At 35.7% G+C, this 14,464-nt stretch overlaps 1 protein-coding gene across 14 annotated transcripts in view; it reads left to right on the top strand.

Moving 5' to 3' along the window:
- Ccser2 (coiled-coil serine rich protein 2) overlaps positions 1–14,464 on the top strand; it is a 162,851-nt gene that overhangs the window by 84,027 nt on the left and 64,360 nt on the right. For 12 of the 14 annotated variants that reach the window (XR_015447368.1, XR_015447369.1, XM_087201137.1 and 9 more), the window contains 2 exons: positions 324–486; positions 5,368–5,563. Coding sequence is in view for 12 of the 14 variants with exons in the window: in XM_087201137.1 (XP_087057263.1) it covers positions 324–486; positions 5,368–5,563 (359 nt within the window). In the remaining 2 variants the exon portion in view is untranslated. The remainder of the gene's footprint in view (positions 1–323; positions 487–5,367; positions 5,564–14,464) is intronic. The other 2 variants (XM_087201139.1, XM_087201143.1) reach the window with 1 other exon arrangement.

The following is a 14,464-nucleotide window of genomic DNA, read 5'->3' as shown; positions in this document are numbered from 1 at the left end:
CTGGTATTTTAAATGTATGATGTTGATTTCAGGGATAATTTACTTGTTTTAAAACACTACAGTTGTTAATTGTTCACTTTAGTGACTATGATATGAAAGTGTTGTAATTTACTTCAGTTTAAATAATAGAAAGTTCCATTTTCACTAAAAACTGGTTATTTTTCTTCTGGAAATCTTCATTTTGTGATTAGCTGGTATAAATAGGTATTGTTTTTAGAGTATTACTTTTATATTTTCAGCAGCATTTAGTTACCAAGCCATAAGTAGTTAACTTTTATAGAGAGTGTACATGTTTATAGTCTTTTGCTTTTGATTCTGTCCAGTAGATTGTGACAATATGAACCGCTTCGACCGATCAGACAGAAATGTGCGGCAGTCTCAGGAAGGATTTTGGAAAAGGCCACCGCAGAGGTGGAGTGGACAAGAACATTACCATCTCAGCCATCCTGACCACTATCATCACCATGGAAAAAGTGACCTGAGCAGGTGACATGCTGTTTTTTGTCCTTTGATTAATTTGAATAATAATTCTCCCCAAACTGATTTTGCCTGGTTTTTGAGGCACTTTTTGCTCAAACATTCAAGGTACATGTGGCACTAGTTAGAATAATATCTAATTCTTTCTTCTTGGCTCAAATCTATTTTCATTAGCTTTATCATAAATATTGTATTTCTGTCTACTATTTGTTTTTAAGTTCTCATTTGGGAATGATTAAATGTTGACTTTGTTAAAGTTTAGAATTTTATTAATAATAATATGCAGAGTTAGTGCCAAATGATTTGTCGTCTTTGGCATATAATAAAAAATCTGAATTTTAAAATTCCACAAGTGCTATTAGAAACACAAGAAGATACTATGCAGTACTAGAAGTGTTTTCTTTTTTGAATTGTAATCTTTAATGTCATCAGAATTTATGTGCTCTATAGTCATTCAAACAATGTATGGTACAGATTAACTTTGCAAATTTAGATAATTTAACCCCCTTTACGTCATTTTGCCATTTGTACAAGATACTTAATAATGTCTTTCAGTATTTGAGGATGTAGAATAAGAACGCCTCAGTGTCTGGTTTACAGTAGGCACTCAATGGCATCTATTTTTTTTTTTTAATCCTTTTCTCATCTCATTCCACAAGATATTTGACGTCATTTTGGAGCATATTTACAATACAAATAATAAAATTAGGATAAAGAAGTAATGGAAAGAAAATGTATTGATGAGTATATTCCCTAAAGTAGGAAATAAAATTGTTTCTAAGATTCTTTGTGGTAAAAGCAAGAACAAAATTTGATCCCTTACAAGATGAACAGTGTGTATATGTTTCTTCTATAGTTACTTGCTTTTATGAGACCAAAATCTGAGTGGTTTCTTGAATGAATTCTTAGAAACATGATGGACAGGTCCCAGCTTTTCAAAGTAGCAGTAATAATTTTCTTAACTGTTTCTTAGCTGTACAGGCTGCAAAGACTGTAGTACAGTTGAGAAAAGCCAATTCAATGGATCATGAAACAATGATTTCTAACTAAAAATTCTTCTAGAGATATAATTCAATGAAAGGATGTAACTGAAAAGATCTGGTAGAATGCACAGAGCACATATCATTTCAAACATTATTTTGGCTGTTCTGTTTGTTATATCTAGGGTTTTGAAAAGGAATAGGCTTCAGAGAGATGGTATTGTCAGGAAAGAACATGATATAAGGACAGTTTTCATTGCAAATAATGAAAGTTATGCTTTCCTAATCTTATATAGTAATCTAGGAAGTACATTTGAGGCCAATTTATAAAACTTTAGAAGCCTAATTAACATGAATCATTGATTATTCTTAAAATTTGTCCACTTAAAAATATTCATTGAGAATCTATATGTTGGACACTTTCTCACGCTGTGAATTGGCAATAGCTTCTTGGAATATTGTGTTGAAGACAATAAAAATTCTGCAGTGAATGAGCTCTATAGGTATCTTTGTATTTATCAGTCAGGATAAGATTCATGTGCTTGTGCCAGCACATTCACAGATGAATAGCATATACTTCTTGCTGCTTGGATGCTTAGAGCCTATGGGAGAGATGGGCATGAGGCATTTACAGTGCAGAGTTAGTGTGGTGCAGTGATGATGTGTGCACAAATAAGGTGATGGATAAGGAACTGGAGGGAAGTGTACAGCATCTGGTGTTTGTCTAGGATATCACAGAATAAAGGACATCACTTCAGACTGATTCTAAAGGTCTGACTATAGAGATTGGAGAAGAGTGATTCCCTAGGAGAAGGATGGGATTCCACATGGGAAAAATCGCACATAGAGAAGCTTATATGTGTATGATAGAGCATGGCATTTGCAGAAAACTGCTCTTAAGTTTACAGTAGCTGGATTACTCAGTCATTTGGAGGAATGAGTAGATGTGATCTCTAACCATAGGTGGCAAAACTATCATATGTGCAGTGTAAGATAAAGGATGCCAAATTGCTGTCTATAGTGAGACTATTAATCAGACCGTCTAAAATGACATGAATTAGCTGGAGGTAGTCTTTTCTGTCCATGAGAATGATGAAGCCAAGACTTAGTTGAGTAACTTTAAAAAAACAAACTGTGTTTTGTGAATTTCAACAGGTATAGAAAAGTTCTCTGGTCAAATAAGTATGATAATAAAGTACAGTTAATTATTTTTGAAAATGTATAAATATACTGATTTTGCAGAAGGTTAGGTAGTAGATAATCTGTAGACATTTCTGGAAACATGATCACAAATCCCTTCTGCAGAGTTTCTTTTAAGGAATTTATGATTTGCTAAATTATCTGTATCATCCACAATGGTGATTCTGAGGAGAAATTCATAAAATTTTTGGCATTGGTAATCTGATTTACTTAACACAGAGCCTTCTAACAAGTGGACTGAGACACAGTCATTTTTTGTGAATAATTTTGTTGATGCCTTTCAAGCTCTCTGGTGATGGTGCTGGGTATTCTGGATTCCTTAGAGCCAGTTATAAGGATGACTGGTACAAAAAGAAACCTCTTCTATGACAAGCCTTATCCTAGTGTACTTTATTACTCTTTCTCTATGCCATACTGTTAAAGAGTTTGAATATACTAACCCCAAGGCCTTTTTAACTTACATGTGCAAAAGTCTGTCTTTCTGTTCTATAACTTTTTGAGTACTGGTGCCCTTTCCTCCCTGGTCCCCAGCTTCCATCCTTATCATGGTTAATTATAGGATTATTATTTATCCATAACTCAGTGGTGTTGGGAAGACTGGTGGTTGAGGACTACTGATCTTTGCTCTCTCATAGTAACATCATAATACTGCTCTGTCTTTTACCCTGACCTAACTTCCACTCCTCTTATTTCCCCAGAGCTCCCTATCTCACCAACTTCCACTGTACCAAATGTAATTCTGTCACTTCTTAATATAGTCACACCTTGACCTCTTTGCCTACATTCTCCTAATTGTAACTGAAATCTACCTTTTTCCTAAATTTCCTTCTTCCTCAATAGTGTTTTTACATGAAGGATTCTTTTTTCTTTTTTTTTTTTTTCATTCATTAAGTTTATTGGTACATTTTAGGTACACAATATGTTGGCATTCATCATTGAGAATTTGTAACTTTACATAATACATCTTGGTTCTTGTTTTTTTCCATTCCCCTGCGCTCCCTTTGTCCCCTCCATCCCTCCCTATTTACAAAGATTTTGTTTCCATTTTTTCCTTTTCTCATATTTACATGAAGGATTTTCCAGTCACTGTAGTCTTTTACTGTTTAGAGGTATAGTCTTTGTCCTCATTCTTCATTTCACTTCTAGTTGAAGTATTAAGTCTCTTTTCTTTGAGACTTAAGGCATTTGGCTGTGTGAATTTCTTACTGGTTCCTACTCATAGTTTGCAAAAATTGGTCTCCTGGTGTACTTTCCTCCATTATAAGCCTTGCTAAAGTCTTGAGTATCTTCAGTGTTATGTAAATGATTCATTTAGCTTTTTGTCTTAATTTCTTAAGATTCTCTGGATACAAGATATGTTATCTGAGAATAGATTTTTTTGTAGATTTTCTTTAGCAGTTTCAAGATGTTTCCTTTTCTCCGTATGTTTTTGAGTGTTTGTATCATGATCATGAAGGAGTGTTAGATTTTGTCAGATGCTTTTTCTTTGTCTGTTGCCATAATCTTCTTCCCTGGATTCATAATGTGGCGGTGTTACTGGATAGAGGGTCCTGTGGGGTTCTTTTCAGGTTCTTGGTGTCCTGAACAAAGAATTAGATAAGACACACAGAAATGGTAGTGAGGATACACACACACACACACACACACACACACACACACACACTCTGAAGGTGGAAAAGGGTGAGAGCTGGAGAATGAATCACAGTGGCCTGAGGATGAGGGAAAGGGGTCTTTTGTATCCAAAATTCCTGTATTGGCTTCTCTCTCATGCAAATAAGGCTTTGGGTGGCACCAGATTTAAACTGCCTTGTTCAAAGACTCCCTTGGCTTCCTGCTAGATGTAAATGAAGAATTGGAAATAGCCCCTTTCTTATTGGTCCTACAAACAGCACCAGATTGAAGCGGCGAATTGAAAACTTCATTTTCTGATTGCTTCATGTACAGTGCTCAGAAGTTGAGAAGTCATTTTGAGTCCTGTGGTCAGCATTATGTCCTGTTTGTTTTTATGACCTTTGACATGTTCCACCCACTTGTTTGTCTGGTTTGCCCCAGCCCTCATCTCCTAACACAGGATGTCACATTGATTATGAAATGTTAAACCACCATTTTATTTCTTGGATAAATCTCAACTGCTTATGGTATAAAATCCGTTTACATGTTGCCTAATTCAACTTGTTACTATTTTGTTGAGAGTATTTGTGTATATATTCCTAACACAGTATTGGTCTGTAGTTTTCCAGAGATATCTTTGTCTAGTGTTGCTTTTGCTTCTGTTTTTGGGAAGAATTTGTGAAGGATTTTTATTAATTTTTGTTTGGGCCTTTTTTTTCCTTCCAAACTTAGAATTGATGTGGGCCACATAGTATGAGACTAAGAGATGTGCAGTTTAAGATGCCAGGCAAAGTCAAAAGCTAAGGAGCGGGTTGTCAGTTTTCCAGCTCAGGGCTTCTCAGAGTATCTTATTTTATTCTAGTTTTTTGAGGGAAAAGGGTTTGTTTAACAATAGGTAAAATACCTAAAAGGGGCAGGGTTGGGGAGTTCAAAGCGCTATTTTAACAGCAGCTGGAGTTGATTGTGTCTCCCAGTGGAATCTCATTCAGCCTTTGTGATAATGATGGTTGATTTGTAATGATCACAGCAATAATTTCATTAGCTTTGTTTCTTTCTGAACTTGTGTTTCTTTTCCCTCCACCTTCTCCTGCCATTTCAGAGGCTCTCCTTACAGAGAAGCACCTTTGGGTCATTTTGAAAGCTATGGAGGGACCCCCTTTTTCCAGGCACAGAAGGTGTTTGTAGATGTCCCTGAAAGCACAGTGATGCTGGACGAGTTGACCCTCCGGCACATGGTCCAGGACTGCACCGCTGTGAAAACCCAGCTACTCAAACTGAAGCGGCTGCTGCACCCGGTGAGTTTGCAGCAGGCATTCCACATGGGATATTTTGAATTGAAAAATGGATTGACTTTCCTTATTTTGAAAATAAAGTTTAGATTTCTGTAGAAACACTGCCTGTAAATAGTACATGATTAAAAACTTTGGTCAGAAAAAAATGGAAGTTTTGCATAATGGTTTCAATATCCAGTCTCAGCATTTATGAGCTGTGCGATATTTGATAAGCCAGTCACTTTGTTTCTGATTCCTCATTTTCATATTAGTACTTTGTAAGTTGTTGAGAATTAGAAACTGTCGTTTTAAATTGAGCAGTGAAATACTGAACACATAGTGGGCATTCACTAATCAGCTGCTACTCTTGTAATTTCAGCTACATGGAGAATAAGAAACAGCTGTTTTTATATACAGCAAATAGTCATGCAATTTAACTTTGAGACTTTCAAGTTTAATCTTTCCCAGAGCTCTCATTTCTTTGAAAAAAATCTAACTCATAGCAGTGACGTGTGACTTGTCCAAAGTCGTGAGATGAGCTAGTGGTAGAGCTCAACTTCTGATTCAAGAATACCTTCTTTATTTAATCATTTATAGGCTAGGTCCGACAAAGAAGAAAATACTAATTTAGAGTTGTGTGCACCTCTTGTGTGGCTTTAAATCTGTGTTTTGGCTTTATATACTGGCCAAATTTAACTTATAAGAACAGCCTGACTTGACCCTGCTGTACAGTTTGCTTTCTGGGTCACTTTCCTCAGGATTCTATGTTTTAGCTTCATATGAGCCTAGACCAAGTCTTAGACTTCCTGGTGGCCATCAAAACCAGATCCCAGAAGGCTCGTTGAAATGAAATGTGGCTCCTGTGTTAGTAATTATGGTGAGTGTACCTATTCTAGTTTGTTGTATAAATTGTTTCATTGTTACTCAGGATTTTTCTGGACCACCGCTCTCCATTTTTGTGGATATTTGACACCTTTTGGGAAAAAAAAACCCCAACTTTTCTGTGCAAAATCTAGGAGCAAGAGAGTGGAGGATTCTTTTTAGATCTGGAATGCTTGGATTCCTCCCAAGGCAGAAAGAGTTACCATATTTGAATCATCTAAACATAGAACTTACAACTTAAGTACAACTAACTTACAACTTTAAATATAACTAGGTTGTAGGCTTTGTTTTTTAGTGGTCCTCTGCTGGCTGCTCTGGGGAGATTTTCTTAACAGGAGCTTCGGCCTCAAAGGAAAGAGATGGTAGCAAAAGGTGGAAAATAGCTAAAATGTATTAACTAGCTACTGTGAGCCAGTGAATGTGCTTGCTATTCCACCGTTCCCTGGGTATATTGCCCTGAGTAATGAAGCTTGATTAAATATCAGGTGGTAAGACCAGGCTACCTATAATAGTGACAAGAGGAACATAATGCAAAAGGCAATGGGTAAATTGATATCCAATGACCAGTACAATAAAAATTAAAGCGTGGTTTTTGAGATATCTTATATAAGCCATAAATCTCTTGGTGTTTCTTTCCTGTCATTGTGACCTTTGGCATTTTATGTAGTACATAATGATCAAATTGACTACTTTTTATTTATACAGTAAAAATAAAAGTGTGAGAAGAAAATTACAGAATCTTTGTAGGATGTCTTTAAAGTTTTCCAGATGCCAGTAGAAGTTAAGAATTGAATGAGCCCAGGATTTTATAGAACTGCTTCTTTTAAACTCTTTTCCTTTTTAATTTTAGTAAATTAAAAAAAAACCCTCAATATGAGACATTGATGGCTTTTTAAAAGTTTTTGTGACCTAAAGGCTTAATGAAAAAAGTGTTTCTGTCTTCCTCCCACTTCAGGCAATCTATTATAATTTGAACAGGTTACTGTATAAAGCTTCTCTAGAGCTGTCATGAGGGACCTCCTGTTACCATAATCTGGGATTGGATCTACCATCTATTTCCTAAATAGCTCGTACTCCTTTTTTCCAATTTAGTCTCTTATTTTGCTAGTATACAGCCTTAAACTTAGCTCTTGAGAGAGGATGAGTGGGTGACAAATTTTTTTTTTTTGGTACCAGAGATCGAACTCGGGACCTTGCACTTGCAAGGCAGGTGGCAGAACCACTGAGCTAAATCCCTGGCCCCGACAAATTCTTTTATTTATTGCATTACCTAAAAAACCCCTCTTCATTTTATTTTTGCATTTGATGGATATTAATGGTTTGACTTGTATGGAATAGTTTGGCTGGGAATAAAGTGAATTTTCCATCACAAATTTGAAGGCATTGCTTTTCTGGGCTCCTCTTTTAGCCATTGGGAAGTCTACTCCATTCTGACCCATTTGACATTGTATTTTGCCTGTTTTAATCTATCTGGGAGGTTTTTAATTTTTTATTTCTAGCATTCTCCAAGTTTCTGAGTGATGTCTTACTGTTTGAATTTTGTTGGGATTGTTTTCCACTTAATGTTCAACATTTGGTGAGCTGTTTGGAGATTCATGTCATGAAATTTTCTTATTTCTATGATAATTTTCTTTCCCCCATTTTCTGTGCTATCTTTATGGAATTTTGAATAATCAGAAACTAGAACTTCTGATTGAATCTCAATTTGTTTTTTTTTTCTTATTTCCTTTTATTTGGGTTTATGTTTCTGATATCTTTTCTCAGTTGTATATTCCTGCTCTATTTTTATTTAACCATTTATCTTGGTAATTATAAGTTCACTTTCCAGGAACTATTATGTACCATTTGTATCATCCAATTGTTATTTTTTGCAGAAACTGTATTAAGTAGAGAGTTTGTTTTTCTGTTTTGTTTTATTAATAATTCTTAGGTTTTCAGCATTGTCTTTTTCTAGAGGGGCTTTTTTTCCTTTTGTCTTTTTTTGAACCTTCCTTAAAATATATAATGATTTCTTGTTTATTTGTTTGTTTTTGAGACAGGGTCTCACTATGCAGTTCAGGCTATCCTTGAACTAAGTATTTAGCCCAGGCTAGCCTTGAACTTGCAGTGATCCTCCTGCCTCAGCCTTCCAAGTGCTGGGATTACAAGCATCCACCACCACGCCCAACTCTTGTTTTTTAATATTTAAGAATGAGGAAGTAAAAGTTGAACAGTACTCTGTATATGGCTTAACAACTGGCCAGCTTCCTTTTGTAGTGATGGATAAATGTAGTGGGTCCACAGCACTTACTTCCTTTGCAGTGGTTACAGTTTCTCCACAGAAGAAACTTTTTTTTTTGGTACTGGGTATCGAACTTGGGACCTTGTGCTTGCGAGGCAGGCAGTGAAACCACTGAGCTAAATCCCCGGCCCTAGAAGAAGCTTTTAATTACAGTGGACCCTTGACTTACGAACTCAGTTCATTCCCAAGGGCTGGTTGTAACTTAGTTTAGTCAGTTGTCTTCAAAGTCTCTCTCCTGTATAGTTTCAGGCCACACTTACTTCCAGGCAGATCTCAGTATCCTTAGAGACATTGGCCTAGAATTTCTCAGTTAACCCCACACAGGAAAGGATGTTGTAATGTTCCTTCCAGAACTCAGAGTTACATCTGTAGATGAGACCATCTGGAAGCACAAGTGGCCATCATTTGAGTAGTAACTCAAGACTTTGTTCATAAGTTAAAACTAAAATTGTAGTCATAACCCAAGTTACGAGTTGTAACTCAATGGTCCACTGTATTTGCTTAGAATACAGGTAGAATATTTTCATTACTTAAGCAGATTTTCATTTAATTCCCATAAAAGATTGTACAATTAACCTTTTTCTATGTCTGGCAAAATAGGGGAAAGAAAACTAAGAGAGGAAGGAACCAGACTAATTTGTAATGTAGGACGTTGTATAGGAAATGTAATGAGATCTCTCGCTTGTTAGTGTTCTGTAAAAGATGTGGATCAGGGCATGATGGTGGATGGCTGTAACATCAGCTACTAGAAAGGCTGAGTTAGGATTGCAGATTTGAGACCACATTGGGCAACTTAGGGAGACTATCTCTACATAAAAAGGGTCAGGGATGTAGCTCTGCGGTCCCTGGGTTCAATCCCTGGTCCTACCTGAAAAAGAAAGATGGGAGAAGTGACAGTTCTGCATTAAAAGAAATGTAAAGGACAACAAGATACAGCCTGAAATTCTGAATTTGATAATTGGTTTGGATAGATCAGCTATGAAGGGCATTTTAGGTCATTTGGGGAAATTTTAAAATGGCCCATAAATGAGATCAAATTTTACTAAAATGTAGCATTACATATTATTAACTGAAGAAAGCAGGTTGTAAAGCATCATGTATATTGTGGCTTTATATCTGCATCTATATCTACTTCTCTTTGGAAGAATACACTTTAAGTATTAAAAGTGATACTTGGATAGTAAGAAAGTGTTTTTTGTTTTAATTTACATTTTCTAAATTCTAAGTTTTTACAATACATGTTTATCATTTCTGAACAAATAAAAGGTTATTGAAGTACATGTCTCATTCAAAAATTAATAATTGGATATAGTTAAAATTCAGGGTGCTACAGAAGAGACAGGAGTGATAGATGGCTTAGGGTACATTGGAAAGGGGCCTGAGGGCCACAAAAGCAGCTTGGACATTACTCTGTTGGTAGCAGAAAGCAAGGTGAGTGATGGGGCAGAATTGGTACTGTAAAAGTATTACTCAGAGGGAGTCCAGTGGAAAACGAGTAGCAGAGAGGTGACACGTTAAAATATTTAGGAGGCTGATGCAGATTTCCAAATTTTAGTCTAAACTTTAAAGTTAATTGCTTTGAAAATAGTTGAATTTTAATGGCCTTTTTCATGCATCTACCATACAAAGTTATGTATGTAAAACTTTCATATAAAGTCATGAATTGCAAACTGAGCATTCTTCTAATTTTCTAACATATATTATCTCTACTCCTTGAAGAATAAGTGATATCTCATAGTTAAGGTAAAGTTCAGAAGGCTAATTAGTGATACAACTAGGATTTTTTTTTACCCCAATCTCATCGAATCACGTTTTATAGCACACAGTGGTGTTTTAGGAGAGACCTTGAGGGATAAAAGAGGGGATATTAAGGTTACCCCCAGCATGCTCCTTACATCACTACACGTCTCCTCAGGCAAACTCACCATAGAAACTTTGTTTTATGAAAGAGTTCTCTATGTGAGTTCATTTGAACAAAGTTCTTCCTACATACAAAATTTTAAAAAGTATAAACCATCGTATTTGACCTTTGATTATATTACTTAATTTATAGCATTTTAATAGAATTTTTAATGCTGATTTGAAGAACATGGAGAGATAATTAAAAATTAATTTTTAATGGTGTCTCTTCTAATTATTCTAGTACCCTATCCTGTTTCAAAAACTGAAGCATAATATACATGTAGAAGTGTCTATTTGAGTGAGTTTTCATAAACTAAAAATATGTATCTGTGTGGGCAGCCTCCAGCAAGAAGCAGAACATTAAAAGAACAGAAGCCCATTGTGGTTATTCCCTGTTTTTTTAGTGGTGACCACTTGGTTTCTGAAAACAAAGATAAATTTACCTATTTTTGAACTTTGAAATGAAATCAGATACTATATAGTTATTTTATATCAGGTTTTTTGCTCAACATTTTTTTTTGCATTTTCATTGTTGTAGAGTATTCCATTATATAAATATTCCATATTTAATTTCTTTTACCATTGATAGGCATTTGGACAGGTCTCTATTCTTTAGTTATTATGAATAGTGCTCCTGCAATATTGTAACACATCTTTTTGTCCATGTATTTATGCATTTTGTTGGGTACGCATCTATGCATAGAAGTACTGGGTCAGTTGCAAGATATGTTGACACTCAGCATTAGTAGAAAATACAAAAGAGCTTTCCCGCTCACTTTTCTCCCTCTCATTTCTTTGTATTAGCTTCCTTGTTGGTTTTGTGTGTGTGTGTGTGTGTGTGTGTGTGTACCAGGGATCAAACTCGGAACCTTGCGCTTGTTGGTTTTTATCATATTATCACATTCAGCACCTGTTTTGACCTTGAAATAGGAAATGAGGAATCCAAAATGTAGTAATGGAAAAACATAGTAATACTTCTTTCTGACATTTTATATGGATGGTAAAATATTTAATCCTTGTAATTCATGCCCTGTCTTCTTTAGGATGTTTGTTTTGGGGCTAAAAATAAAGGAATATATAATAGTGTTTTTGAAATGTCAAGTGTGATATATAACTTTTTCCTTTCATTATTCCCTCTCCACTGTTGAGAATGAAACCCATAATTTTTACCCTTGTGTGATTCTCCTGCCTTTGTGTATGTGTGGGTGCATTTGTGACCACATACACAGTTTACAGGTTCATGTAGTGGTAGTGGACAGGACATTGAAAGTAGTAGGATCCTGACTGGGTGCACTGAGGAGGAGCATTGAGTGATTGCCACTTGGTGGCTGAGAACCACTGAAAAGCAGGGCACTCCTGTTCCTCTGTGCTCACACTCTTCCCATCATCCCAGGAAGAAGGAGAACGTGAAATATACATAAAAAGGATATAAAGAATATGTACGATAAGGGTCCAGTATGATAAATAATGTGAAATAGCTTTGTGCTCACCACCCTAGGTAAGAAATGAGGCATTAATAAGCTCCCTTTGCCTGCATTCCTGATTGCATTCCTTCCCTTTTTTACAATCGAGAGTTTTCCCTCTAAACTTTGTATCCATACAGACATTTAGTTTTGCCTCTTTTTGAAATGTATAATAAGTAAAATTATACTTTGTCTCTTCTTTCAACATTTTCTTTTAAGTGTCATACGTGTTTATGTTTGCTCTATTTTATCACTTGTCATTTCCGTGTTGGTGTCCCATTCTATTAACAAACCATGCTATCTTTGTCCATTTTACTCTTGATGCTTATTTTTTTTCCCCCAGCTTTTCTGTTTTTCCTCCTCTGACAAATACTGTTGCTAAGAACATTTTCCCGGTATACATACACAAAAGTTCCTTTGGAGTAGCTAATTAGGAGTGGAGTTTCTTATAAGGCATGGAAACATTTTATATTCTATAAATACCAGACTGTTTTTCAGAGTTGTTTGTGCTTTTCATTTTCTTTGAGTAGTTATTCCATACATTTACAAACTTCATATTATCCAGCTTCTTAATTTTCATCATGAAGGTAGAATACAGTGCTATTTGATTGTGGTTTTAATTTTCTTTTCCCTGATGGTAATAAGATTAAATCTCTTTGAATTTTTGCTTCTTTGTTGTCTCTGAGTATTTTTATATATTCTAGCTGTAAGTGCTTTGTTGATTATGTATGTATAACAAACATTTTCTTCTTTCTGTGTACTGCTCTTTCACTCTGAATCCTTTGATGAACAAAAGTTCTTAATTCTAATGCAGTTGAATTTATCAGTTTTTCTTTGTGGTTTGTAAGAAATAATTTGTTCATAGGGCTGTATTCCCGGCTGTCTTGAGAGACTGAAGCAGGAGGATCATAAATTTCAACTTACCCTGGGCAATTTAGTGACTTAGTGAGACTCTTTAAATAAAAATAAAAAATAAAAACAGCTAGGGATGTAGCTCGGTGAGAAAGCACTGGGTTCAAACCCAGGAACCCCCCCCCCCCCCACAAAGCACTTACTTGTATAGGTCATCAAAATGTACTAATTCTATTCTTTTCTTAAAAATTAGGAGTTTTTGACCTTTACAATTAAATCTCAAACACCTTGGAATTGATTTGTTATATGTAGGTATGAATTACCGATTCGCTTTGTTTTCATTGGATGATCAGTGGGTTCAGGATTAAAATTTTAAAAATGTTAAAGAGTCTCTATCCTCCGATTATGCAGGACCTGTTGTTTAAAAAACCAAACGTCTTTTATATGTGTCACTACGCAGTTCCAAAAAATACTATCTGACATTGCTTAATGTGTTCGTCACCTTTTTGTTGCTGTCAAAATACCTGGGGAAAGGTTTATTTTGGCTCCCAGTTTCAGTATTTCAGTCTGTGATTACTTGGCCATGTTGCTTTTAGGTCTGTGGTGAGACAGAAACATCCTGGAAAGGTGTAGTGAAGGAAAGCTACTCACCTCATGGCACCCAGGAAGCAGGGTAGGTGGTGCAAGTAGGCCTATTTTTTCTGCTTTTATTCCATCTGGGCCCCATCCTTTTGGATAGTGATACCCCCATTCAGGATGCGTCTCCCCTACCAGTTTGCTGACCCACATGCTACTGGTCTCTGGAAAGACCTTCATTAACACACTCAGAAATATGCTTTATTAATTTTATAGATATTTCTCAATCTAAGTTGACAGTCAAGATTAACCATCACATTTAGTATTATATCATCTTGGTTCTCTATCATACTTTTTTTCAAAAGTATCTTAACTATTCTTAGAGCTTTGTTTTTCCCTAAAATGTTGGAATCATCTTGTTGAGTCTTATGAAAAATTTGAGATTTTGATGGGAGTAACATTGAACCAATAGATTAATTTCAGGGAGAATTAACATTCGGTAATTTTAGACTTTGTATCCAAGAACATGGTGTATTGGTCCATTGATTGAATTAATTTTTTTTTCAATAATGTTTTATACTTTTTTTGTGTAGAAGGCGTACACAGTTCTGTTAGAGTTATTTCTGGTACCTGAAGTTTTTGTTGCTGCTGTAAATGCTACCATTTTCTTTTCTTTTTTCTTTTTTTTTTTTTTGGTACCAGGGATCGAACTCGGGTCCTTGCACTTGTGCAGCAGGCGACGAAACCACTGAGCTAAATCCCCGGCCTATGCTACCATTTTCTAATGGACTGTTGTTGTTTTTCAGAAATGAATTAAACATTTGTGTTTTTTTTTGAGATAGCGTCTTGCTTTGTAGTTCAGGCTGTCTTTAAAACCACTGTGTAGCCCAAGCTGGCCTCAAACTCGAAGCAGTCCTCCTGCATCAGCCTCTATACATTCTTTTGTGTCCAGCAACCTTAATATGATTA

Source organism: Heterocephalus glaber, unplaced genomic scaffold (assembly GCF_053883595.1).
Source record: "Heterocephalus glaber isolate CG9 unplaced genomic scaffold, H.glaber_assembly_v1.0 deba00001755, whole genome shotgun sequence".
Lineage (NCBI taxonomy): Eukaryota > Metazoa > Chordata > Mammalia > Rodentia > Bathyergidae > Heterocephalus > Heterocephalus glaber.
This window is presented reverse-complemented; position numbering and strand designations above follow the sequence as displayed.